At 34.3% G+C, this 26,233-nt stretch overlaps 2 protein-coding genes across 3 annotated transcripts in view; both read right to left on the reverse strand.

Annotated features, from left to right (window-relative positions):
• The window catches only part of LOC131059016 (uncharacterized), a 34,816-nt gene extending 19,999 nt beyond the window's left edge, over positions 1 to 14,817 (reverse strand). For both annotated transcript variants that reach the window (XM_059209503.1, XM_059209502.1), the window contains exon 1: positions 14,305 to 14,817. The gene's annotated coding sequence lies outside the window, so the exon portion shown is untranslated. The remainder of the gene's footprint in view (positions 1 to 14,304) is intronic.
• A 2,495-nt stretch (positions 14,818 to 17,312) lies between these two features.
• LOC131059013 (probable phospholipid hydroperoxide glutathione peroxidase) lies at positions 17,313 to 21,317 on the reverse strand. Its single transcript, XM_059210680.1, has 4 exons — positions 21,215 to 21,317; positions 17,873 to 17,991; positions 17,549 to 17,716; positions 17,313 to 17,381 (listed from the first exon to the last, which is right to left on the reverse strand). Exons 1-4 carry the CDS (start codon positions 21,246 to 21,248, stop codon positions 17,313 to 17,315), a joined length of 390 nt encoding a protein of 129 aa, XP_059066663.1. The 5' UTR covers positions 21,249 to 21,317.
• Between the last annotated feature and the right edge of the window lie 4,916 nt (positions 21,318 to 26,233).

A 26,233-nucleotide genomic window follows, 5' to 3' on the forward strand; every position in this document is an offset into this window, starting at 1 on the left:
AGAAGGACGTCGAAGCCCTTCCTGTGGGTTGTTGAATTGCACCAGCCGCTCCTAAAAATCTTTAAGATCGTAAAAATCTTTTGTTATTTGCTAATCACTCCAAAGCTTTACGTGAATCATCACTTCCAAAACTTCCCCATCATAACAGTCTGGCACGCCACTGTCTTTCCATACAGTACATTTCTTTAATTTTCAAATACAACTCTACTAAAGATCAATTAATTTTATAAGAACATACCTGTAAGTAACAAGAATATGCAGTTGAAGATTGTGATTTAGTCCTTACAAACCAAAAGGAAATTGTAGCCTACGTACTCTTTCTCCACCCTACATTAGGCAAGTATTGCTCAAAAGTCATGTTCGTCGGTAAAGAAAGTCATATTAAAGAAAACTTGTGATCATGAATGATTTTCATGCAAGTCGAAATCTAGTCCTACATACCTGAAGATTCTATACATATCATGTCCGCAGAGATATACAGAAAAAAATATATGTTAAAATTGCTATGGAAGCTTCAAAATCTACTGTGTTTACATACCTGAAGATTCTATACAGCGGTGCCTTTCTCTCAATGATGCCAAATAGAATTTTTTTAGAGAAATGTTGTAAGCTCCATTCTGTTTGCTTTTAAAGATGCAATACCACAACTCTTTCCTTGGCATCCGCTTTTCTGACATATTAATGTGCACTCTTCTGTAACGGTTTTGACAGATTTATTCTCTCTTTCACCAGTGCCATTGTACCCTGCCAACTCACCTTATGCCTTACTCATCTCATCCATTACTCACCTTACGTATTTCATTTATTGTTAGACAGGCATTACTCTGCCAACTCACTGCTATCACCTTTGCTTTATTGGCAGACAAGCATAGTCGATATTTGTTACTTGTAACCGACGCATAAGAAATTAGAGTCTGTGCAATGTCTGTAAACATGTTTTTTTCAAATATTTGGTGACCCCTTTGTAGACTGAAATTCAACTCCGAGCATTGGTAGTGGTGGACTATTAATAGGCTACTTAAACCCTCTTCTCTATAATAGAGCTATTTGACACGTCTACCAACTTTATTAAGGACTTTCGTTACTTTTAATTATTTTGGCGTTGTTTACAATTGAATTTATTATCTTAAATAGGGCCAGCTTAGGCTCTTCATCGTAGGCTATAATTCCAGACAATAACTAATGCCAACTAAGAGAGGTGTAGTGCATGGATGTGACAATCAATATTCTGATTTTCAGATATTTCAAATTCCTTCATCCGCTTATTCGAACTTTGAAATTATGAATGCTAATTAAATGTAGAGCGGAGCACTCTAAATTTGAGAATCTGGGGACAAATTTTTGCCGTGATATTGGCAGATTTGAAATTCAAAATACAATATTGTGATCATTGTGAATAAATTGGATGTTCGTAAAGAATGTGCATTTTTTTTTTCATCTACCATGTGGTTGTTCTGTTAGGAATGTGTAACGTTTCTACCCACTTTTTCATCGGCTTCACTGTACTGCCAAATCAGCATGTCAATTTTTTTTCAAAAAGCCTTTTTGTTTACGGACAACATTGATCCCATTGTAGATCGCCTCTTGACGAAATAACAAACATCATAATTTCGCACACTACAAAAACAAATATGCCCTAGTTGTCACATATGAAATTGTTCACCTGATCTTGGTTTGTCAATGTTTGCATATACGACTGAGGGCCGTGAGTGAGATACTGTAGGGCAAGTTTTGTTCTTTCGAATGGATCCCCTCTAGAAAATTCCAGATGTCATTTTCTGTCATTTTCCTCAGTGTTTTTAAGAGCATCCGGTGAAATCAGGAAGAACAGGGGTAAAATTTTGAGATTGGGATTTGAACAGGATATGTCTCTCGCTTCCACGAAAGCGGAGAGTTCGAGCATGGGCCACTTTGATTCGAGGAAATCCTTAGAGAGAAGCAAAACTGCTACTTTGCATGTCTTAGCAGCCTCAAATATACGAGACGGGAAATTTTCTGCCAGTGGCAAGCTTTCACGATCTTGATCAAAGAAACATGACAAGCCTTGGTTTGTAAGGTCTGTGTATAGCTGCCTAACAAAAAATTTCTGCTTACCGCTGTGACCGAGAAATACATCTTTAGGCTCACTGTTAATTGAAATAATGAGTGAGTTTTAATGCTGGATTCTTTTGACGGAGAAAGACTACAACGTTCAAATAAAATGCATCTCACCTGGGTTGAGAGCGCTCGTTTGTGCTTGAGCCTGTAGTGGAGTCGGTCTGATCCATAAGAGCCATTTTGCTATTATTTCTTCGCACAATAAATTGGAGCAGGCATGGATAAATATTTACCAAAGACACTTGTATACGTATCATAAATATTTACCCTGCTCTCATGTTTGTATGAAATTTTCAAAATTCAAAATAATGCAAGTTACCAATACAGATAACCATTAGTGGCCCATTTTGTCTAACCTCAAAAAATATGTAGATGTTTTCAATAGATTTAACCTTTTAAATATTAATAGGTGCAATAGGTAAGAATGGTTAATATGATTTAGAGGATAATAGATGATTATAATATAAATCATATAATGGCAGAATTCAAAATATCTTTTACAATTGATAAATCATAGTTTATTTTTGCATTAATTAAATAATAAATCATTTAAATAGATATTTTTGTTATAATTAAAAAATTAAAATATTAAATTATTTATACAAATAATATACTAAATTTTGAAAATAAAAAATAAATTTGGAATATTTCATTAAGTATTTTAGGGAGAATTTAAAATTTGGATAGAACAAGATTATTACAAAGATACATGGGAAGAGCTAGGAAGTTTTTAAAAGTGTTGAAGGATTGTGAATTGATTGTTAATTGTAACCCTTGCAAGATTTTAGCATGGATCTGTAGGATTTTGGGGATTTTCGTAAAGCTGGCGTGTAATTCTTCCTTGGTCATGGCTGGAGAAGGTGGCAAGGAACTATTTTGTGGGGAGGAAATCCTTGAATAATCCTACGGTAATGTAGCTGAAGGCAGAGGCAAGGAGATCACTAAGAATACAAATTGAAGATTTGGGGGAATCTCATAAAGTTGAAACCCTGGCCTAAAACAATGGTGAAAATACTATTGTTGACCTTGCTATGAAAGAGTCAGAGGGTGATAAAAGAGGAATCTTAGCTATAAATACTAAGGATGGGTAGTGAGTGAACTAGACAAGGAAGTGAAAGCACAAGTTGGAGCAGATAAGGCAATGGAAGAGCAAGTGAATGAAGGTAAGACACTAGAATATTTGCTTCTCGATGATGTGAGAGACTGCATTGTAGAATGTCAACATTGATCTGCTATTTTCTTTTTCTTGAATGGCATAACCTTTGAAACTATTTTTTTATAAATAGGCTAAATTGAACTAGGAGAATAAAGGTTGGGATATAGAATCTTTAAGAGGGATAGGAAAAGGGTGTGTATTCTATAAGTTAAAATATGTTGATCATGCATAGGTAGTCTTACAATATGGAACTTGGGTTATCTATGGATAGATCTATTACTTACAAGCCTGGACATTGGATTTTCATGTTGAGGGTCCCTCAAGGTCTAAATATCCAATGTGGATTGAATTGCCCTTTTTGAATTTGGACTTAGAACTTTTTTGAAATAAATTGTTACACAAATTGGGAGGGTCATCTAGTGTATAGTGGTGACAAATTTTCTAGCCTTAGGGTTCACCTAAAAGCTTGTGTTGAAATGGACCTGAATAATCAATTACTTGATAATATTAAGTTAGTTGGGCTAGGGTTTGAATTTGTTCAACCAATAGTCTATCTTAATAAGCTTGATGCCTACTTTTACCTTAGACTTGATGGAGATTTGATAAGAGATTGCCCAGCCAAGAAAAATATATACAATACAACTCAATTTACAGGTGCCTCTAGTTCAAAACATTAGCCTTAGTTAACTTAGCCTATTGTGATGCCTCAACCAGTCTCATAGTTGAATCAAATAGCCAAAGATGTTGCAAATGAGGATGACAGGGATAACACCAATTCATACAGAGATGTTATAATGTCAAACAATTGGAGGATGGTCAAGAAAAGGAAGGACCCTCCTAAATCAATTGTCTCTCTATATAGGATTCCACCTTCTCAAAATTACTTCTCATCTCCCACTACATCTATTGCAAGAAATAGAGAGGGAAACCCCTCAAATCATTCTAAGATGTGGATCATCTTTTTCTCCCCCAAGGAGGAATGGATCACTAGATCAGCCTAAGAGACAAAGATCTAGGTCTCTTATTTCCAATATAAGGTTGTTGCAAGCTTCAAGAATTCGATTATGCATGCCAATCGCTTTGGTGTATTGCCACAAGAGGAAGATTCATCTAATAGTGTTTAATCATGAACTATAAAACTTTGTCTTGGAATGTAAGAGGGTTATCACTCCCTCATCACAAATTTGAAGTCAAGACTACTATTGTCAAATGGAACCCTGATGTGGTTTTTTTGCAAGAAGTCAAAATTAATGGTCCTCCTCTTATTGCATCACTATTCAACATTTGGAAAGATGTTGTTTTTTTTCCAAGTGATGCATTGTGATGGCAGGGGAGGGGTTGTTATTGGATTAGCTTCATGGTTCAATAGGTTTTTTATTGATAGTTGTGTTTGGGTCCTCACCTTTATCAGTGGCCAACCTATTGGTTTTGCCTCCAGTTATGCCCCTAACATTGCAAAAGAAAGATGTGAGTTATGGGATTGTATTTCCAATCATCTTCCTCATGTTGATTGGATTTTTGGTGGTGACTTCAACATTGTATAGCATTGTTATGATCGTTGCTAACCTTGTCATTCAAAAGTCGGCAATGAAAAAATTGATAAATGGTTTATTTGTTGCAATTCTATGGGGGTTGTTGATTTGTTGTATAAAAGAACTAGCCACTAGTATAATTAGTTTTTTTGGACTAATTGCGGGCTAGGAGTAGATAGAAAACTTAGCAGAATCAATAGATTTTATATTTCTCCTAACTTACAATTAGTTCAAGACTATAAAAAATGCTTAAAGATATGCCTAACAATAGAGTTATTCAATCCTCCACTGTCTTTATTGAAACCCATCTTTATAAACTAGATCATTACAAGGGCCAAGGGGCTAAATTTTAGGCTAGATTAGATTGGTTTAAAGAAGACAATAAGGGTTCCAATTATTTTTTTAATATTTAACTACAAAAACAAAAAGGAATATATTAGTCCTATACATGATGAGGATGGACATGTCATAAAGCTTGGCATACTTTTAGGGTTTGACAACCTGCATTTTTGGGAACCAACAAATTGGCGACTCTGTTGGGGAGTAAACATAGAAGCTTATCATTTCCTGAGTCAAATAGATTTATTGGGAAAAGTGTTGCAACTGATTATAGAAGTGACTCTATTGTTGGACAGACCTAGAAAGTAAAAATTGTGTTCCTCTTTGAAAGAGGTGGCGACTTTGTAAAAGAATTTAATGATGAAAATAAGAAGCAACTGTACAATTCTAGACATCCAAGATGTATCAATACACATACTCCCATGAAGTTCCAAACTTAGTAATGCACCATCTACAACAATAATGGCAGCCACGCCCATAGAAAAGAGTATTTGTTTAGGAGAAATACAAGCCACTAAACTTCGGTAACATCCTAGGTTATCCAAATCATCTTCCTCTTGAGCTTGGAAAGCATGTTCCTAAATTCCATGGAAGGGAATATGAATCAGCAATCTAGCATGCGCAAACATTTTACAAGTTCACTGAATATTTTCATATTTGTGTAGAAGATATGGTCATGAAATTATTTGCAAGATCTTTGATAGATGTTGCAAGTTAGTTTTTCAGTATGTTGCCTTTGGACAAACTCTATCTAGAATTTCACAATATCATTCCCTTTAAAAAGGGTGGTGTCTCTTGTATCTCTATACCATTGTAAAGAAAGAATATTCTCAAGGTTTGAAAAGACTCGCAATCATTCACAAAAGAAGATCAATCCATCGGGGCCATCCAATTGAGCCCTTGAATCAGGAAGGTACAACTCGGAGGTGGGCAGCTAAGAAAAAAGGTATATCTACACCTCTTGCAATTACAAATTTACCTATGCCTAGTGTAGAGGTTTTTATGAATGCACCCCTTCTAAATGTTGACAAAAGTCTTTCTAACTCCAATAAAGGAAATCTTTGATAGAAAAAGAGGAATTGGTCAAACAATTATTAAGCTTAAATGCCCCTCTTCCTACAAATATTTCAATGCAAGTAGGTAGATCAACAAATGCTACTAGCAGTGATTATTTTGGATATACAAATGTATCTACATAAAGTATGCTTACTATTAGTGCATTTAATGTATCATACCCTCTTTCCACTATTCAACAATCCCTCTTAATAATTATTAGTTCATCTTACCCACAACAAAAAAATCCCCTACATCTATACCATCATGTATGTGTTTGTGAGTCCCCCAATTGTTCCAGTTCCAATCTGACAACCTCCTATGTCCAATCGACCACCAGTAGTGAGTCTAGGAGGGCCATGGTATCAACAATATGGATATGATTTGTATGCTAGTCAAGCATAAGCACAATATAAAAACCCTCAAGCAAGGCAAAATGTTGTTTCAAAACAAAATTTGAATCTTCAATAGCAAAATATACCAATGTCACAATACATACCAATGAATTAAAATGTTCTACAGTAGCCCAACCACATAATGTAAATGTGCCACTAATTGTAACTGAACAAAATCTTCAAAGAAACCCAAATGTTCAATATGGTGCAAATTAAAATGCTCAAGTTGCCCCTAATCAGGGTGGGCATCAAAGGGTTAATGCTTTTGCAAAAGCACCTATGCAATTGAATAGGTATAGGCAACTAAATTTTCAAGGTATACCTAGTTATCCAAATCCTATTAACAATGAGGTTATAAATGCATTGCCAAAGCTATTTGGCAATAATACCTTGTTAGGATAAGATCACCTCAAAGCATTTATAAATGTGATTGAAAATTTTGAAATTGAAGGACGTTGTCATGAATCTTTTCATGCAATCACTAATAGAGGATACAAAAGACTCATATAGGAGCTTGCATGATGGATGTATTGATAGCTAGTTTGAATTTAGAAAATGGTTCAAAGAATAGAATGGTGATCATTATTGCGTGAGATTTTCTATGGATGAGTTTACTAGCATTCAAAAGGGATATAATAAGGTTGTTGTAGATTTTAATGTTAGGTAAATGAAAAAAATTAATAAAATTTCTAATTACTTGAAGCCTACTAATCCAATGTATTTGGCTTTTTATATTAATGCTTTTGACCCTAAGATGTGATATGAGCTGAGAATGAAATATCCTCCAACTCTCAAAGATGCTTTCAAAGTTACTCTTAAGTATTGAAAATAATAGGAAAGCCTTTGGTAAAGTGGGCAAAAGACATAATGTTAGATACTACAAAATCTCAAAGGACATTAGCCTAAGCAAACAAAGGAAGAGGATTAGCTTGACAAAGTCATGAGTTTATTAAAGGATTTGAGCTACAAGGTACCTAAAAATGTGAAAGGTTTATCCCATAATAGATCAAATTATCAAAGACAAGATAGACCTCCTTGGTTGCATGATCAACCCTACAATACCATTTGGCATGATGGTAAACCAGTGAACAATAATCAAAGGGGATCTTCTAGTAAAGAAACACCATATCCCTTGAAGTGACCAAGAGCAAATGTTGTTGAGGATAATCTCTAGTGCATGGATTGTCAATTACCACATTCACCATTACACTATGTAGTGGCTCAAACAATGCAGGAACCTAACATGTCATATGGTGAATGTAGTAAGGATATTTTTGATGAAGATCATACTATAAACATGTTACCATTGAAGTCATATATGATTGAGGAAGGGTATGTTTCTTCAAAGGAAGATGGAATTGAGACAAATGTGAATGATCAAAGATATCATCAAGAAGTTTTCTCTGATAGTAAGGATGATAGAGTTAGAAATACAATTGTGAATATTGTCATTTTTTAAAATAGAGAAGTTAATTTGAGGAGACCATTTGAAGAGGGATTTGAGTCTCTTACAATTGTTGATATTGCTCAAGCAAGGAGTGACTATAATTTGAGAAATAGAAATGCTAATCCTAAGCAAAGAAAACCTAGCAACTTATTCAAAAAGAAACACAAAATGTTGCTAAAGTCCCTGAAGTTGTAAAGAAGATAGAAGAAAAGGGTAGAATACCTAAAACTCAAAAAGTCTTGTTTGATATACTAAAAGACACTCAAAATGATGTTAAAGTGGACAAGAAGGTGTGTGCACATACTGCTCCAAGTCTTTCTACTTCCACTAAGAAAGAAAAAATATCCAAGGTTGAGGCAAGTAAACCAAATGTTCCTTGTAACTCACATGAACTTTTTTTGACATGATTTAAACCTTATCTCAAATTAAGGTGTATATTCCTCTATCAAAAATGATGAAAATTGAAGAGCATGGGAATAATGCTTTGTCGTTGATTTCAAAGTTATAAAAACACCAGAATCAAAAGGTTAGCAGAGTATTTGAAATAACAAATTAGCATGTCAATGAAGTGAAGGAGTAGATCATGAAAATCACTGAATTTTATTGGGGAACTACATTAACAAAATGCCCTTCCAAAAGAGACTCATTCTATGTCACTTTGTTTATCAACAATAAGTTAGTAAGATATTTTATGATAGATTCAATAGCTACAATCAATATCGTGCCATTGGGTATCTTGAAAGAATTAGTTTTATGGGTAAATACTTCATATGGTAAATGTTATGTTATGGATAATAAATAAAACCCTAACATTGGCATTATGAAGAATGTTGAGCTTAAACTAGCAATTTTCCTAGAGGGAGTCTACAATATGGACATTACTGTAGTTGACATTCCACCTCAATATGGAACATTTCTATCTAGGCAGTTGACTACAGCAATTGGTGGAAATTTACAAATAGACTTATCATATGCCACCATTCCAATCAGTGGGAAAGCTCGATTATATTGAACAGAGAACCCATATCTCCTATAGTTGTTCAAGACATAAACCCAAATAAATTAATTTGTTTCTATGACATTGATATGGAAAACTTCACACTTGAGCCTACACAACCCATGTTGACAAGTACTAACCCCATTTGTATTGAATTGCAACATGAGCAAGATGGGATGTAGCAGATGTATTTTGATGGTGCATGCTCCAAGGAGGGATTATGAGCAAGTATTCTTTTAATTGCACCAAGTGGAAAAAATTACAAGTATCCTTTTTTATTAAATTTTGAGTGCTACAATAATGTAGTTCAGTATGAGGCATTGTTGCTAGGTTTGAATTTGGTTGTGAAGCATGGTATCAAATTGTTAAGAGTTTTTGATGATTTTGCATTGGTGGTTTCACACATCAGAGCAAAGTACTCCTCAAAGCACCAAAAGGTTGAACTAGTACAATTTTTTTGTGTGGGATCCATTAAAATTCTTTGAGGCTTTCTCTATTGAATGATTAGAGAGATCAAAGAATGTTATGGTGGTTTTTTTAAGCAAACATTGCTTTGGGAAGTGGATACATCACATTAGTAGGGATATCCAAGGTGGAGATCAAAGCAAGGCCATCTAGATACCAAATAATATTTGCAGATGGTAAGTATTTAATGATGAATATTTATTTAAAGTCTTGCAATGTATTGATAAGTATCATACACAAGAAATTGATTTCAATTCTTTTGTAAAGGTTGTGGATGGTAAGGATGTTGTTTTTGAGAATTAAGTGATTCAATTGAAGACTAAGAAAATCCCAAAAGGATTGGTTATTTTAGAGATTTTTTTTTATAATAATGATAGCAACTTATTAAAGCTTACATCAATCCATAAAGAAGATTTAGAAGAGGTAAACATAGGGACTAGTATCTCTCCTAAAATGGTTTATATTGGTAAAGGTCAATTTCATGATCAAGAGATCTGGTTCATTCCAATTAAACTATTTCTTTCTCTATCGAAAGACAGTGAGTCTCTTAGGAACCTTTGCCTCGAAACAATGAGTTTCAACCTTGCAAGTCATTTGTATCTTGCCCTAAGGTTGTGTGTCTTACTTCTGCAAGTTCTCTTAGGAGCAAAGTATTCTGATGACAATATTGTAGCAAATTATATTTATATTGTGGGTTTGATTCTCATCATGGTTTTTCTCCTATTGGGTTTTTCACTTAGATCTTGTGTTCATGTGTTTATTGTGCTTCATGCTTTCATGATTTATTGTTGTTGAGAATATATGCTTGTAGTTTAAAGTTTGAAAATTAGTATTTAATTGTTTAAAGGTCCAAAATGATTCACCCGCCCCTCCTAGTCTTGTGGTGTGTTCAACAAGAAGATCAATCCTAAAATCAAAGCAATGTGTATTGCCTTGTCAAGGAAATATAAGCATGTCTTTGCTTAGTCTTATGATGGCCTAAAGGCCTATATGGAGGATCTCTTCCAGCATGGGATTTCTCTTTTAAGCTTGATGCTAAACCTTTCAGGAAATGGTAAATACTAATCAATCCAACTTTGGCACCCAAAATACAACAAAAACTGATGAAATTGAGAGATAGTGAGATTGTCAAGTTGATCAAACATTCCACATGGGTCTCAAACCTGGTGCCAGCTAGAAAGAATAATGAAGTTATGTGTAGATTTCAGAAATCTTAACAAAGCTTCATTAAAAGATAATTACCCATTCCCCAACATGGAAGCAATGTTACAAAAGGTCACTGGGTGTGAATTGTTGTCTATGATGCATGGCTTCTTTGGATATAATCAAGTGAAGACTAAGGAGTAAAAGCAATACAAGACAACATTCACAACTCCATGGGGACCCTATTGTTGGCAATTGACACTCATCTGGTGGCCTTTGATGGTTGATTATTGGTTTAGGGTTGTCATTGATGGCAACTCTTCATGAGATTCTTATCCAGTAATCACGGATCTCTATTTCCGAAAGAGGATATCAATCGGTAGCCAGTTAACCGGTATTTCAAGAAGAACAAAGCAGTTTTGGTCTGGAATATTTTCGGTGATTGTGGTGTATTAAATCATGTTTGGGATGATTGAGCCAACATAGAGACATCATTTTATCATTGTTTTGGTTATCTGCATTTATCTTTGGTGATTTGGTCTAGCCAACATATGACTACACATTACAATAGCAGGCTGACACGGTAAATGATCTATTTTGTGATTGCCGATATATAAGCTTGTTGTGGATGATCTTTTTGTGGGATGGTATGATTGTATGCGAGTGAGTGGTGATCGAGAATTCATTTTGGCACAATTTTGCATGCACATTCTCGATCCGGTAACTGACTGAGACAATGAACAAGGCAGAATAGAGAAGAACAACAGAGTTGTTCCAGTCAATATATTTGGCACTTAACTGGAACTCATCCAGGCATTGTAGATGTTATTTTAGAGTTTATTTTTCTATAATTCACTATTGCAATTAATTAGTAAGGTAGTGAGTCTTTCAGGGTTGTAGCCCTTAATGTATTTGAGCAGTGAGCTCTAGGCAGTGTGCCTAAATGCCTGTGCATTCCTATTTTGTAATATTGTTTTGCTACTAGCCATAGTGGAATAATATTGTGGGTTCAAACCCCACTGTGGTTTTTCCCATTTGGGTTTCCACGTAAAAATTCTAGTGTTATGATCTTGTGGTTGATTATTTTATGTTTTTGCATTACAGCTTCATGTGTATGTTTCCGGTGTTTTAAAGTTAAGTTTGAAAATTTTCTAATCGGTAGATCACCGATTCACCCCCCCTCCCCCTCTCAATGGTCCCTAATTCCAATACCTATGTGCATGTCAGGATGCCATTTGAACTTACCATTGTTGGAGAAACATTCCAAGGAGCCATGGATGTTACTTTTTCTAATTTGATTGATATCACTATGGTGGTCTATCAAGATGACTTAATTGCATTCTCAAAGAAGTTTGAAGATCATTGTATGCATCTTGGGAAAAAAATTAACAGAGCTCTAGAATATGGGATATCTCTTAAAACTAAGAAATGCACCTTCAAAGTAACAAAGAGTAAGTTGTTAGGCCACATTGTGTCAAAATATGGTATCAAGATTGATCTTGAGAGGGTAGCAGCTATTGACAAAACTCCCATCCCTAAAATTGTTAAGATCACACCTTCTTTCTTCGACCAAATTAACTTTGAGAGTCTAGGTTTATCTCCAATTTTGCAGAGATTGTCAAGCCAATCTCAACAATGCTTTAAAGAAAGGTGCAATGATTTTGTGGGATGATGATGCAATCAATGCATTTGTGACCATAAAGAGGACAATTAAGCACATGCCAATGTTGAAGTGATCTAACTTTAGCAAGCCTTTACAAGTGCTTTTATTTACTTCATTTCACATTGTTGCAGATGTAATGTTGCTAAAAAATGACGAGGGTTGTGAACAACCCAAAGCAATTTTTAGTAAGTCCCTACAAGCTGCAAAGTTAAGTATGAAATTGTAGAAAAATAAACTTATGCATTGTCAAAGCTTTGAAAGACTTCAGACTCTACCTTGTATGGGCAAAGCTTATAGCTTATGTGCACTATAGAGTTAAAGTATGACATTGCAGAAAAACAACCTTATGCCCTGGTCAAAATTATGAAAACCCTCAAAGTCTACCTTGTAGGGGCAAAGGTTATAGCTTATGTGCCAAATGTGGCTATGAAAGATGTTTTTGTTCAACTATAAGTCACTAGTCAAAGGTGTAGATGGATCAACAAGATTCATGAGTTTAATATTGACATTCAAATCACCAAGCTAGTTAGAGGACAGGGACTTGCAAAATTGATGACAGAAATAAACTATCATTTTATGTAGTGGTTAGGCCCTTACCACTATATCAAACAATATTTAATGCAATGAGAGAGAGAGACATAGGAGAAAAGAGGGAAAATTGGATGATGAAGGGGAGACACATTGACAAGGCTTCCCAAACAATACTAGAAAAGTAAAACATAAGTTCAAGAAAAAGTGGAAAGAAGTGGACAAGGAAAGAAAGTGAAAACATAAAGGAGAAAAATAGAATTGAAAAGAAGAAGCCCAAAAGACAACTAGAAGAAAGAAACTTGAAAAATAAAGTATAGAAAGATTGACGCATTAGAAGGAAGAAGCATCCACATCAAAATCAAAGATCTCCCTTAAATCGTCAAAAAAAATTTATTATTGATACTCCTCACCTTCAAAATTGTTGAAAATTTAGATTGAGGCTAAAAGTGGCAAATTAATGTATCAATATATATTCCTAATTGTTCTAAGGTATTGAACCCACAAATCCACAAGTTGAAGTTTGAGATAAATTGTTTCAATTAACAATTTTTGAAGGCATCAATTAGAGACCTAACCTAGAAATATATTGCCTTAACCAAGATTTAAGAGTCCATTTCAATAATAAACCTTTAAACTAAAAAATTAGTAACCAATTTCAAACTAAAGATTAGATCCTCCACTTCACAAAAATCATTAATATTATAATAATACAATCTAGATCTAATCATTTTTTTATTATATAATCTCTTACATATTATATTATTCAAAACATCAAAACTTATTACAATTTCAATTAAAACAAAAGTAAATTATTATCTTTAACTTCTTAAATTGTTTAATAAAACACAACCAAAACATAAAAACATGTATATATATAAATAACACAACCAGAACATATATATATATATACATACGTAATATGTCCATGTTAATGTAATACAATAATAACAAATCAATGTACAACTACTAATCAACCTAAAAGAAACTTAACTTTTTGGATTGCTGTTTATAGCCGATTACTCCTGTTTCCTTCTGCTTCTATGTGCCTAATTTGACGGATCAGCTCTGCCCTGTGTCCTTTGATGGTTTATTTGTAAAGCTTAATGCAATATTAAAATTTTAAAAATCCCAATAGTTTCGTCCACAACAGTTCACGAATATAAAGCGGTACTCTGAAAGATACCTCAGATATAACGCAAATATTTTTTTCTGGGTAGACTACCTGGATCTAGGCACGTTCGGCAGCATCATTAGTCTTTTGCTTTTATTCAGTCTAAGATTAAATCTTTGCGGCTAATTAATTTAATATAGTAACAAATAAACAATAAACCGCTAATCAACTGTTTTTAACATTATTTCCAGCAGATAAATCTTCAATCAGAGCCAAAAACAAACTTTAATCTACTATCCTCCACCACAGCTATTCGGATCTGTAAAAGGTACTGAAATATAACACAGATTTTGCATAGGACTACTTCCTACGTACCTTTGCTAACATCGTTAGTGCCTTGAAGCCATTGCTCATGATATTGGCGCCGTTGGAGAGTCCCGCTGCCATCTTTCACAGCTTAAAAAAAGCCGATTTCTTCAGGGAAAAAAACAGGGGTTTCTGCACTGAAAACAGGGCAAGGCAAGCTATTTGTCTCCAAATGGTCAACGTGTAGGCTCGTAGGTAGGTGTGGATGCGGTCCTCATCGAAATTCACTTAAAAAGGAAAAAAGAAAACCCTAGAGAAGGAACAGAGGTTTCAGCACTGAAGAAATCGCTAAACCAAATTTCATGAAATCTTCACTTCTAGTGCTAAACAAAGCCGATTTCTTCAGAAAACACAGAGATGTACTCACTAAAGAAATCACTGAACCAATTTCTTCAGGACTAACAGGAGTTTGTGCACTGAAAACAGGGGAAGCCGGGCCTTGCTCAGGAAACGCCCAGAAAAGAAAACCCTAAAGAAGGAATCTTCCGTTACAGTGGAGACGCGTTTCTAGGCAATTTCCGATTTGTTGTTTTCCTTAAAAATGTATGTTTATTATTAATTAAATATTAACATTTTGACATGAAAATCATTGTGAATTTTTTATTTTTTTAAATATTTTATTAGTTCTCTCACAGCAAAAGTAATAAAGTCTAAAAAAGAGGGGATCTTTTATCACCACACTTATATCTTGAACTATCATTTGGAAGGTCATGGTTGTATAGAATTAGTACCTATCAAGTACAAACGTTCTTCTTATAAGTTGTTAGTTATATAAACTAAGCATCCAAAGCTTTTGTAATGAAGAAAAATTGTAAGTGTCATGCACACAAAATTCATATCTTATCGAAAGGAGGTCCCACCCATCTTGGTGGCAAGATTTGGAGGAAGGAAAACCAATTCTAGAATAAAAGAAAACAACTAATAGACCAATAAGTGGCATCCACTTAAAAAGGTAAATACTTGTGATGACTACTAAATAAATATCAACATGAATTATTATATGAAATCTTCTTAGGCCTCTCAACAAAGAACACACATGAGCACTAGGAGGTGAGCTAGCAAGAACCCTTATTATAATGTAAGAAACATTACCCTAACGGTCAAGAAGCCCCTATGAGTGAACCACATAGTTGACCTACATTACATATGTAAAAGAACGTTGAAAATGATAATTGACTTGATATAAAGAGAAATGATAATCAACATAAACATTTAAAATTAAAGTTAAATTTCTATCCTTCCAAATGAAAAATAATATTTTCATTTTAAAATATCAAATTTGGGTGAAATTTTCTATGAATTAATGTCAATGTCAATCTTTTAGAGTAAAATGTGTTAAGATAAAAGACTTAACTCAAAAGGATTTGAATAAAACGTGAATCTAGACCCAAACAAATGGATCTCTTGAGAAACACCAAAATAAGTGCTTAATTTAATTTTTTAGTATGAACTCAAACTCACTACATCTAATTATTAAATGAATAAAACGTGAATCTAGAAACACCAAAATAAGTGCTTAATGACCACCCAAATTAATATTTTCAGTATGAACTGAAATTCACTAAATCTAATTACTTAATGGAGTTTACACATCTTATTAGAACAGTTAACCGTTAACAAAATAAAATCATTAGCCAAAACCCAGACATGAGCGTTTAATATAAATCCATATTTACAAATATCTGATTCCCAATTTTATATTATAAAAAACTAAACTTTTACTATGTCCTATCTCCTTATCCAATGTTATTTTACAGAATATTTCGTTATTACATAGTGTTAGAAAGGAATCTCCGTATGGTAACTATATTTTGCAAACTCTCAATTCATTTTAACTGTTGTTTGATAATGTGTTCATGAATCGTCCTATATTATATCTATCCATTTCATAGAATAAGAAAGAAGTACGTGTGATCTTTAATCAAGGGTGATTTTTTAATTGCAGATTCCAATTTAGTTTTACGGTTCTTTGTTTTTTTTAAAAGATGGGTTTCAATTTCTGTAATATCAATAGTAAGTAAATATGATATTTTCCACATTAATAGAGGAATGCATGTTTTACATCCTGAACCAGTTGTTATGTTTATAACCTAGAATAAGCCCCTTCCGTAGAAGGATATTTAAAGAGATCTTGATGAATCCTAACTAGTTTGTAGAAATTTTATATGGTAGCGGAATCAAACTAGAATAGCTAAAAAGGGCTCATCATCTTTCTTATGCATAAGAAAGATCTCAAGTACAGAAAATTTTAATTGAAACTCAATCAAAGATGCAATTAATCATATGAGAATTTATTGCTCAGTATTTTTTTTTTGTTTGTTTAGAAAAAATTACTAATTTTTTTGCATTTATATTTAACACATTTATATTTTTACTTGACTATGACAACTTGGTCAAAGCCCATTGAAGATGCATGTTGGACATAGCTTGAATTCAGACAATTACTGTATCCTGCCTTACCACACTGGGCCCTGACCCAATTTGGTTCTCTAAAGTGAATATTTTTTAATTTAAAACAACACATAATATGTACAGTCCATCGCGATTATGAAATATGGATTTTCTAGGAGAAAGGGCAACATACCCAGATCCTTTTCATTTGTTAAGAGTTATAGCAAACAGAAGACAATTGTAGTGTTAACAGACAGTTGCACTCTTAACTAATCCATAGAGTAAGATGATGCTGAAAAAAGTTAGCCAATAGACCAACTTTTTACTAGAAAGGATGGTGTAATCTTTTTGAAAAATGCTGAAAAGAAAAGGCCAATAAGCATGTAAGTTACTGATTTTTTTCAAGAACGTCAAGAGCTGTTACACTGAAAAAAAAACCATGAGCACTCTCTTATTATTTAACATACAAAATCATATGAAATAAAATAGATCAACTGTATCTGCAATACTAATATGTACTCTGAATGGTAACTACTAATCCATTTTATCTTATATAGTATAATAAGAACCATGTCTCAGTTGAATTATTACTTCTTTATTCTCCAGCATTCTGGCAAATAGAATGGCTACAACAGGTAGTTTATCAGATAGTTTATCAGAGCATTAGGCAACACCCAACAGTTCTTGATATCTTTCTGCAAACAAACGATAACAAATATCAGCCATTATATTTGTATGACATGTCATAGAACAATAAAACCACTTTGAAGAGTTTTTATTGAAAGTGCAATTTTCATAGAATAAATTAACCAAATAATGAAATATGATATATAGAACTGAAAATGTTTGTATTTCCAAGCACCTCAATCTGCAACGGAGATGTGGTGGGTGCATATCTATCAACTACATTTCCATCTTTGTCCACCAAAAACTTAGTGAAGTTCCATTTTATACTGTCACCAAAAAATCCACCTTTGCTTGATTTCAAAAACTTGTAGATGGGAGCTGCATTACCACAATTGACCTCAACCTACATCATCGAAGTGCATTACAAACACAGACGATTTAATGAAGCAACCTTATTTGCTAATTAATTGAAACTTCAATTTTCTTATGATAACATAGCCCCTAAAATAATTACCAAAGATATATAATAAGCAAACAAAATATAGCTAAATATGCTAACCTCGTCAAAAATGGGAAACTCTGCTTTAAAGCGAGTACATGCCACTTCAATAATCTGCTCGTTATTACCTGGTTCCTGCCCACCAAACTGATTGCATGGGAAGGCTAGGATTTCTACTCCTGTAGTTATCCATTAAGAAAATTTGTTGGTTATATGATATAATTGGAGGTCAGGCCCTTTTCATGTATGATCTAATTGGAGGTGAAGACCTTTTGCAGCCATAGGCTTGGGTTGTCTATCAAAATTCCTTTATATTTTATAGCTCAATCATTGTTTTAGTTCATAACTACCTGAATACCAAGGAATTTGAACTGCATGCATATGTCCCCTAGAATGTATTTGTTGAAACCTAGATCACCTACAGCGTTCAAATGTGATTGCTGTCATCTATAAAAGAATTATTTTGCCAGATTGAGGTACCACTTTTGAAATGAGGCCATAGAATGGAGTCTAATCAGCCTCCGGGAATAGTACAAATAGAGAGGATTGTGAATAGAGTTGAACAGAAATTTTTATTTATGGTATTATTAAATTTACCCGGCAACCTAGGGGAATTTTGGTGGGCATTTTTTATTAACATTTACATGAAAGAAAGTTGGCTCAGTACCAAACAAATCTTTAACAGTAATTGCAAAAGAATTGAAGAACTGATGACATCATACAAACTTTGGCCATTCCGAAGAAAAAGCCTAGAGAATGTTAGGTTTATATTATTTGCTTCAATATTTATCAATTGCTTCACTCGTATTACAGAAAAATGCACACCTTCCCAAGAAAACTGGAGACTCTGACCACTACCGATATGCACTTAGTGCAGGCTATGTAATTTCTCACTTAAGCTACCTTACATAAATGGTCTATATTATATTATATTATCTCCCCATTTAAAATTTTTGATTATTCTGGTCTAAGAAAAGGAAAGCTGGCAGAAAGCTAAAACTTCTTGATTCTCAACTTAAAGAAGTCACAGAACTAAAGCTTCAATAACTATGAGTGAAATACTGTCTCGAGCTCCCTCACACCATCTAATCAAATCAAATTGAAACTATTTAGTGTGAGGCATAAGCTGTAACAATTCACAATCTAGAATCATGAGAAATCTTGTAAATCACAGGCAGAACACCAAACTTAGCCTAGAACAAACAGGGGCATACTAGGTTGAAAGTCTAGCCCATCCACGTTCTCTACCAAAAAGACTCAAGTAGCTTGATTAAGACCCTGGCTTGACCTCTTGTTTGAGAACCCACTTCCACAAGTACAAAGTTAATATAATCATTATGGCATCAATCCTGAAGACTTCTGTCTGGACCACGGTACCAGCCAATAGGGAACAAAAGTAAAAGTAAATATGGTTTTTCATTTTTCTTGCAACATGGCCTTTTAGAGAATGAGTTAATGTTGATCCATCTCTCTAGTCTATAACCTTAATTGACTTGAACTCGAAAATTATATATGAAGTTATGCATGCTTTGATCTTGAAAAGGTTTCTATTTGCTCGAATGCATTTCATGTTTATTCTGACCATCTCATATTTCATTTACTAAATGTTTTTAATATGGTTACTGTGGATCAGATGTGCTATGATGACACTCTGTTTAAACTAATGTCAAAATTCTCGACACAATCTACCTGTAGAAAAATAATCTGGAAGTCAATGCACAACAATCACATAGTTCCCCTGTTAATGGGAAACGAGGGGTTGATTCTTCAGAATTAAGGAAATAAGTACAATGGAAACCTTGCATATCACTCCCCTGCAAAGCTGGTATAAGATGAACTTCAACAGAGCATCCAAAGAAAATCCAGGAGCTTCAGGAGCTATATTTGTTATAAGAAATGGATAAGGGAAACTGATTGGAGTAGCTTCAAAAAGACCAACAATGAAGCAAAGTCCAAGCCTTCATTGTGAGTTTGCAAACATGCAAGGTTTACGGTTGCAAAAAAGTAGATATTGAAGGTGACTCCATGATAACTGTAAATGTTGCAAAAAAAAGTCACAAAATTGGAAAACTAACAACCTAGCCATTCCTAAACTCATTGGATAGATATACAGTTCAGCATATTTTTAGGGAAATTAATGAAGAAGCAGATATAATTAGCAATTTTGCATTTGCCATGACTGAAGAAAGCATGATAAATTCAAAGGCCGATTCATGGCCAAAACTTAAACTAAAACTCATACAGCAATTAATGAACAAGATTACAATAGATTAGTTTCAACTTGTCATAACATTAATTAAAGCAATCATGATTCAGAGACCTGAGAGATTCTATGGATGACAACCTACAAAAAACATTCATATTTGAGATTTTGTTCATGCTAATCATAAATATCTTCTAGATGAGGGCTACGGATGAGGCCAAGCAAAGGTAAGAATAATGATGATAACTCTAAAGGCACAATTCCAAAGAGTATTAAACTCCTGCTAATTTTTAGAAGCCTGATGGATACAGCTTTACATTTAGTGGGTGGCCAATGACAAATGGTTCTTCTTGGCGGTATAACAGAGCGGCAATTGAAAAAGAAATCTTCAAAACCTGAAGTGGATTGCTCCTCTATGCAATATAATAGGTGCTGGGGGAGGAATTCAGGGCAACTGATTGCCAATACAGAGAAAATACAGACATTTTAATAATGTTTGTGGCAGACCTTCTGAATCTCAGAGAAGCTAATGAACTGGTAAAGAAAATGGGGCAAAAGCGTTGATCAGGAGTTAGTTCCTTGGGGTCTGAATAAAGTCATTCTGATGACAGTCTTTGGTGCTGGTTTACCTCCTCTGAACAGGATTTTACTGGTTAACAATGACATTGTCAGCGACCTATAGAGACCTCTCATTGTGATGGGAATGCCACAGAAGGAGGTGTGACGGTGGAAATAGGCATATAGAGGAGCAGATTCCTTAAAGCAAGTGCTGGGACTAATGACTATTCAAGGTATTGCTTAGCTAGTTGCACTCATTTCTGATAGCTCTGAAGATGAAAATGATATGTACTCTTAAATATTATAAATTGAGGAAGATCATCATATAATTATAGATCATAATGATAGGTTTATGTAAGTAGAAAAAGTCAGAAGATAATAGGATGCATGCCTTTACAGGATTTTTGTAATCTTGCGTTGTTTTTCAATGTTCTACAAGGTTTTTTTATTCAGAACCCAAAACTGATGAAAAACTAAAATATGTTTTTTTTGTTAAATGTAATGTAATATAAAGGGAATGGTCCCCAAGACTGTAATTGGCTGATTTTTAAAAAATGGCATTGTGAACCTATTTTTGAATAAATTAAATAAGAGGATTAAAATTTGCACATAACAAATAGTATGGATAGATGCACACTTACCTTGATCCTTGTACTTTGCATACAATTCGTTCATCTCCTTATAGTTAGAGTTGGTCAGCCCACTGCCCAAACAACAATAACAATATTATATCTGAGATGTGATTGAGATTTACAACCTTCAATTATTCAACACACATACAAGATTGAGTGGTAGTTGTAAGTTGTAACCAAGTTAAATCCAGGCTACTAAGAGTAAGAACCGTGAAATAAAGATAGCCATATGCTTTATAAGCTTTGCCAATGGAAAAAGGGGTTGAGAATGTTGAAGAAAACATAGAGCTGTATTACATTCATTGCCCAACCCCACTAACCAGCGCTTGTGTCTAGTAAGAACTGCGAGAGGTCTTAAAGTTTTGCTAATGGGGTAACAGGGCTAGCAAGTAAAAATCTCAGAGCTGAATTGCATTCATTGTTCATCCCTCCTACAAACAAATGCTTTAAATGTGCTTGTGTGCTAAATGCTCCTGGAAGCCTTTCATTACTTAGCTTAAGATGTGGGATTGCTTTAAAAGTAATAATCATGTCACATATAAGTTCATTTGCATGGTTATAGAGAAACAAAGCTGGGTTTAAGTTTAATCACAAGATTTGTTAAAAGGAAGAAACTTACAAAAGTACAAATCCTCATAATTCTATATAGGTGTCCTGTCCAGATTACCTAAAAAAAAAGCCTAAAACAATTCTCTTCATACATGGATCTTGTTTTGAATTCCAAGAATCTATAGACCTTAAAATAGAAATGACTTTGAAATATTCTTTTCTTTGATTATAGGTCAATTGGAAATTGGTTTGAATTTGGTAGGATTTTGTAATATCTTTCATCGATATTTATAGATGTAAATTTTGTTGGCCCTCAAGAGGTAACCTGAGGACATCAAGGACCAAATATATAATAAGAGATTATGTTGGCAAATTAGTATGAGTTGGGTCTATCAAACCCCAACTAGAACTAACAACGATGCAAAGTTTGTCACCCTCTATGATGGCCTTTGGCTTTACAAGGACAAAAATTTGCATCATATTAACATTGAACTTATAGACTTGAACTTTGACTTTTCAAAGTTTAAAGTTTAAGTTTACACATTGCCCACCAATTCACTAGTTATTGTGAGCCAACAATGCATATTTTGTCGATCTACATGCTTGTTTGTTGTATTAAAGATATCCAATCATTTAAAATTATATCAAAATAGAAAAAGTTATAAATGAGCTTAAAGAATAATTTGTTTTGTATTTGTCTATATGTAGCATCATTATAGGACTGCTGCGTGCTTGCTTGTTGACTTTGAATTTTATATAGAATTATAAAGTCAATACAATAGGAGTTTGACTGAGGAGAACTTGACCCTTAGAGTTCAACAAATTATCCAAATGTGTTCTTGAACATTGCTAGTCCTTACAACAATTCAAACATTAAAATTTGAGGTGAGCAAAATCTACCAATCCACATCTTTCTCGTTTAGATTGGTAAGTTATAGTTTGGGTATAGGCATCTTTATCATTTTTGCACTTGAGAGGTTAGCTTGAAGTAAAACAACAATATATCAATTTACTAAACACAAGATATTCATCTAAATTAATGTTAAAATTCTAAAACCTTGACAATTCATTTTTTTAGTATGCACCACAGTATATTATGATCAACATTGAAATAAAAGATTAACTTTACTTTATTTTTAGCTTTACAATGATTTAAAAAAAAATTAATTAATTCCAACTCATTTATTTAAATCAATTATTTATTAACTAATTACATTTTTCAATTAGCAACCTAAACAATTTTATGTAAAGTGTTTTCCTTCACAATTATTAAAAAGGTTTTTTATATTTAAGAAAATTAAAATTACATGCAATCAAAATGTTTGAGGTTTGAAATTTTGTATAAGTCATTAGTTAAAATTAAATGGAATTTTTACTCACGGATGAATTTTTATTTTTTCAACCTTACTTTAGGTTGATTTTGTTTTTGTTTTTTAAATTTTAATTTCAGAATTTAAATTCCATATGTTACACCTACTAGTTGCCCTTGCAAGTGTGAAAAGGGTCTTTTGACTCCTTTGTTTCTATATGATACCTGGGTTTTATTGAGCCACATGAAAAAGAATTCTGTCGTCGTTAATATATATTTAAAGACATGTTAGGCCACGTGGGAGGCAAAGTTGACAGTTGAACATGGATTTAATTTCTTCCTATGTGAAAATTATTCGGTTTTATCATTGAATTCTTTTTTCAGCTTATATTTAAAATAATGTCATAGGTGCTAGTAAAGGGTTTCATGCTGGTTTTAATAATGGAGCACCGACTAAAGCTTGGATAGATACAACTAATTAAAATAGAAAAATGAAGATTGGTTTAGATTTTTTTCTTTTAAATTATGTATCCAAAAGAAGATTATTTAATTTAATTTAATATTAATTGACAAATATTAGATTTTAGAATCTGAAGATAAAAGATAAGACATAAATATTAGTTTGAAGACATGAAATGTCAAAGAGTGAAAGTAAATACTAATTAAAGAAATGAATCGTGGGTGTCTTAAAATAAAGCAACCCAAATTTCGAGGCAAATAAAGATTAGGACATATGAGGATGTTTAATCTTTAGGGTTAAATGTGTCTTCTTTAAAAAAATATATATTAAAATTGAAATATATTTTGATTAAGATGTGAGATAGACAATTGATCGGGAGCGCTCTGCAAAAACCTAGTTTCTTTGGGAGGAGGTCGTCCCCTATTTTGGGAGGCCTGCCTCTCTCATTCTTTGCTTGCAGAGTAGGGTTTGTCGTGGAGTGGAGGAGTTTATGGGATCGCCTAGCCCGGAAGAAAGGATCACAGAAGCATCTAGGGCACATGCGATGGTCGCTCGAGAAGGAGAGGTTGGTAAGGAGGGCAAATCGTTCAAGCAAGCCCTTACCAATGGATTCAAACTGCCAGATGGGGCCAAATTCCTTAGAATCTCACTTGAGCCAGTAGAGACTGCTACAGAAGACCAGAATTGAGGTAAGACTCCCTCAAACCAAGCTATCATTGTTAAACCTAACTTTCATATGTCGATTTCTATAGAGGCGGGAAAAAATAGATTGAAAGAGTCTGCAGTTTTTCTTGTTGCTCAAGATCCCTCCAAACTTCCATCTAGGGCATATTTGGATGAATGGTTGCATAACATTTGGGGTAAAAATTTTTGGTTTTTGTTTACATACTTTCGTATGTTACAAAGAGGTCTTTCTTTAATCTTGTTTGCAAGCCCTAACTCTCAGAAAGTGGTGGTTCATGGAAATTTTGGAGAATTGGTTCCTTCAATTTTAGGGCTTTATCTTGGTCTCCCAATGCGATTCAAAATGAAATACTGGCCTTGTCCTCCTCGAGATGGTTTAAAGTGGGTAATGTTCCTCCATTTATGTGGAATTTGATTCCTCAAGCTCTTGAGCCCACTGGCTTTTTGATTATAATGGATTCTACAGACTCACTATTACCCCACACCGATGCTAGAGTTTTGATGTCTTTGTCTCCTAGACTAGATATTCCTAATGAGATTCGATTTGTGTTTGATGGTTAAGAGTTTTCTTGTCCTATTTCCTTTCTAGGTGAAATCAACGCCTACTTCCTCTATAGAAGGGAAGGCCACATGAGAAGAGCATGCCCTAACCTCGAAAAGAAGCTCCCCCCCCAAAAAAGAGCAAGCTCAAGATACCCATGTTTTTTCCGCCCCCTCTAGCCCTAACAAACAAGGCTCCTCCATTAAAGCTTCAGATAGACTGATGACCCTCAATGTTGAATCTCTCAATGCCTCCAAAGAACTTGCAGCCACTCTAGATTCGCTCAAAGAAGCTTTCAGTAAGAATATCCTTCTTCGCAAGACAAATATGTTATGGTTGACCCTGACAAGTTTCCTAAAGTTGACTCTATTGAATTTGGTCTGTATTCTCCTCAACCCAAGATTAGGCATAGGACCAAGAATTCTCAACAGTTAGCCCTAGAAAGAATCGAGAAGATTCTTGAAGCAAAGCAATCTTCCACTTCTTCTAGTTCCAAAATTGATAGAGCCGACAGATTGGATGGTAGAGACTCTCACATTTCCAACTCGAAGAGGAATATCCCCTCCACTCCCGTGGGCATGGATGAAGACATGAGGGGTAGTTACCATCCTTGTGGGGATGCCTCTGTGAACCATGTGGTTGAGGATGTAGTCACTATGGATACTAGTGTGTATGGCATGGAGTCGGATAGCTTGGACTCCCTTAAGAAATCCTATGATGAGGACAGGCTGAGAAATTACTCTCTGGTTTTGATTCTTTCTCCCCCTCCCTTGCCTCTCCCCCCCAAGGTCTATCCCGATACTTCCACCAGAGAAGCCTCTACCCCTCATGTGTTTATCCCTTTAGATGGGATTGAGTGAGATTTTGGGGCTATTGATGGTGATGCAGATTGTAAGTTGGAAAATGGAGAATAGATGGAGAAAGATGGCACTTCTAAGAAATCTCCTTCGTAGGGTAATAACAACTTTATTTTTAATGCTCACAAGGTTGTTGTCCCTCATAAGAGGAGAAGGGGAAGGCCCCCCAATTCTCTTAATTTCATAAGACCCGCTAAGAAGCCTAGGCTTCACCCCCCCAAGTGCTTCAAAGGATTTAAGGCCCCAATGGAAACTGACTCCCAAAGTTGATCATGGACATAAAATGTGCAAGTTGGAATTTTAGGGGATTGTAGTCCCAAGACAAGAAATATATAATCAAGAGGTTTAAATTCATGAATAAGGGCATTGACATCCTTTTGCTACAAGAACTTAAAGCAGTCAGTTTCACACTAGATATAAATCTCAGATGCATTTGGAAAGACGCCACACCATTTGTAACTAAACATTAGAAGGGTAGAGGGGGTGCAACTATCCTAGTTGGTCTCAAGTGGAACACACATGTTACTGGATGGGGATGCTCACCATGCAATAGGGTAGTTTGGGTCACCATTAAGTGGAACTATCAAGAATTTGGGTTTTGTACTATGTGTGAGCTCCAAAATGTGGA

This window comes from Cryptomeria japonica, chromosome 8 (genome assembly GCF_030272615.1).
Source record: "Cryptomeria japonica chromosome 8, Sugi_1.0, whole genome shotgun sequence".
Lineage (NCBI taxonomy): Eukaryota > Viridiplantae > Streptophyta > Pinopsida > Cupressales > Cupressaceae > Cryptomeria > Cryptomeria japonica.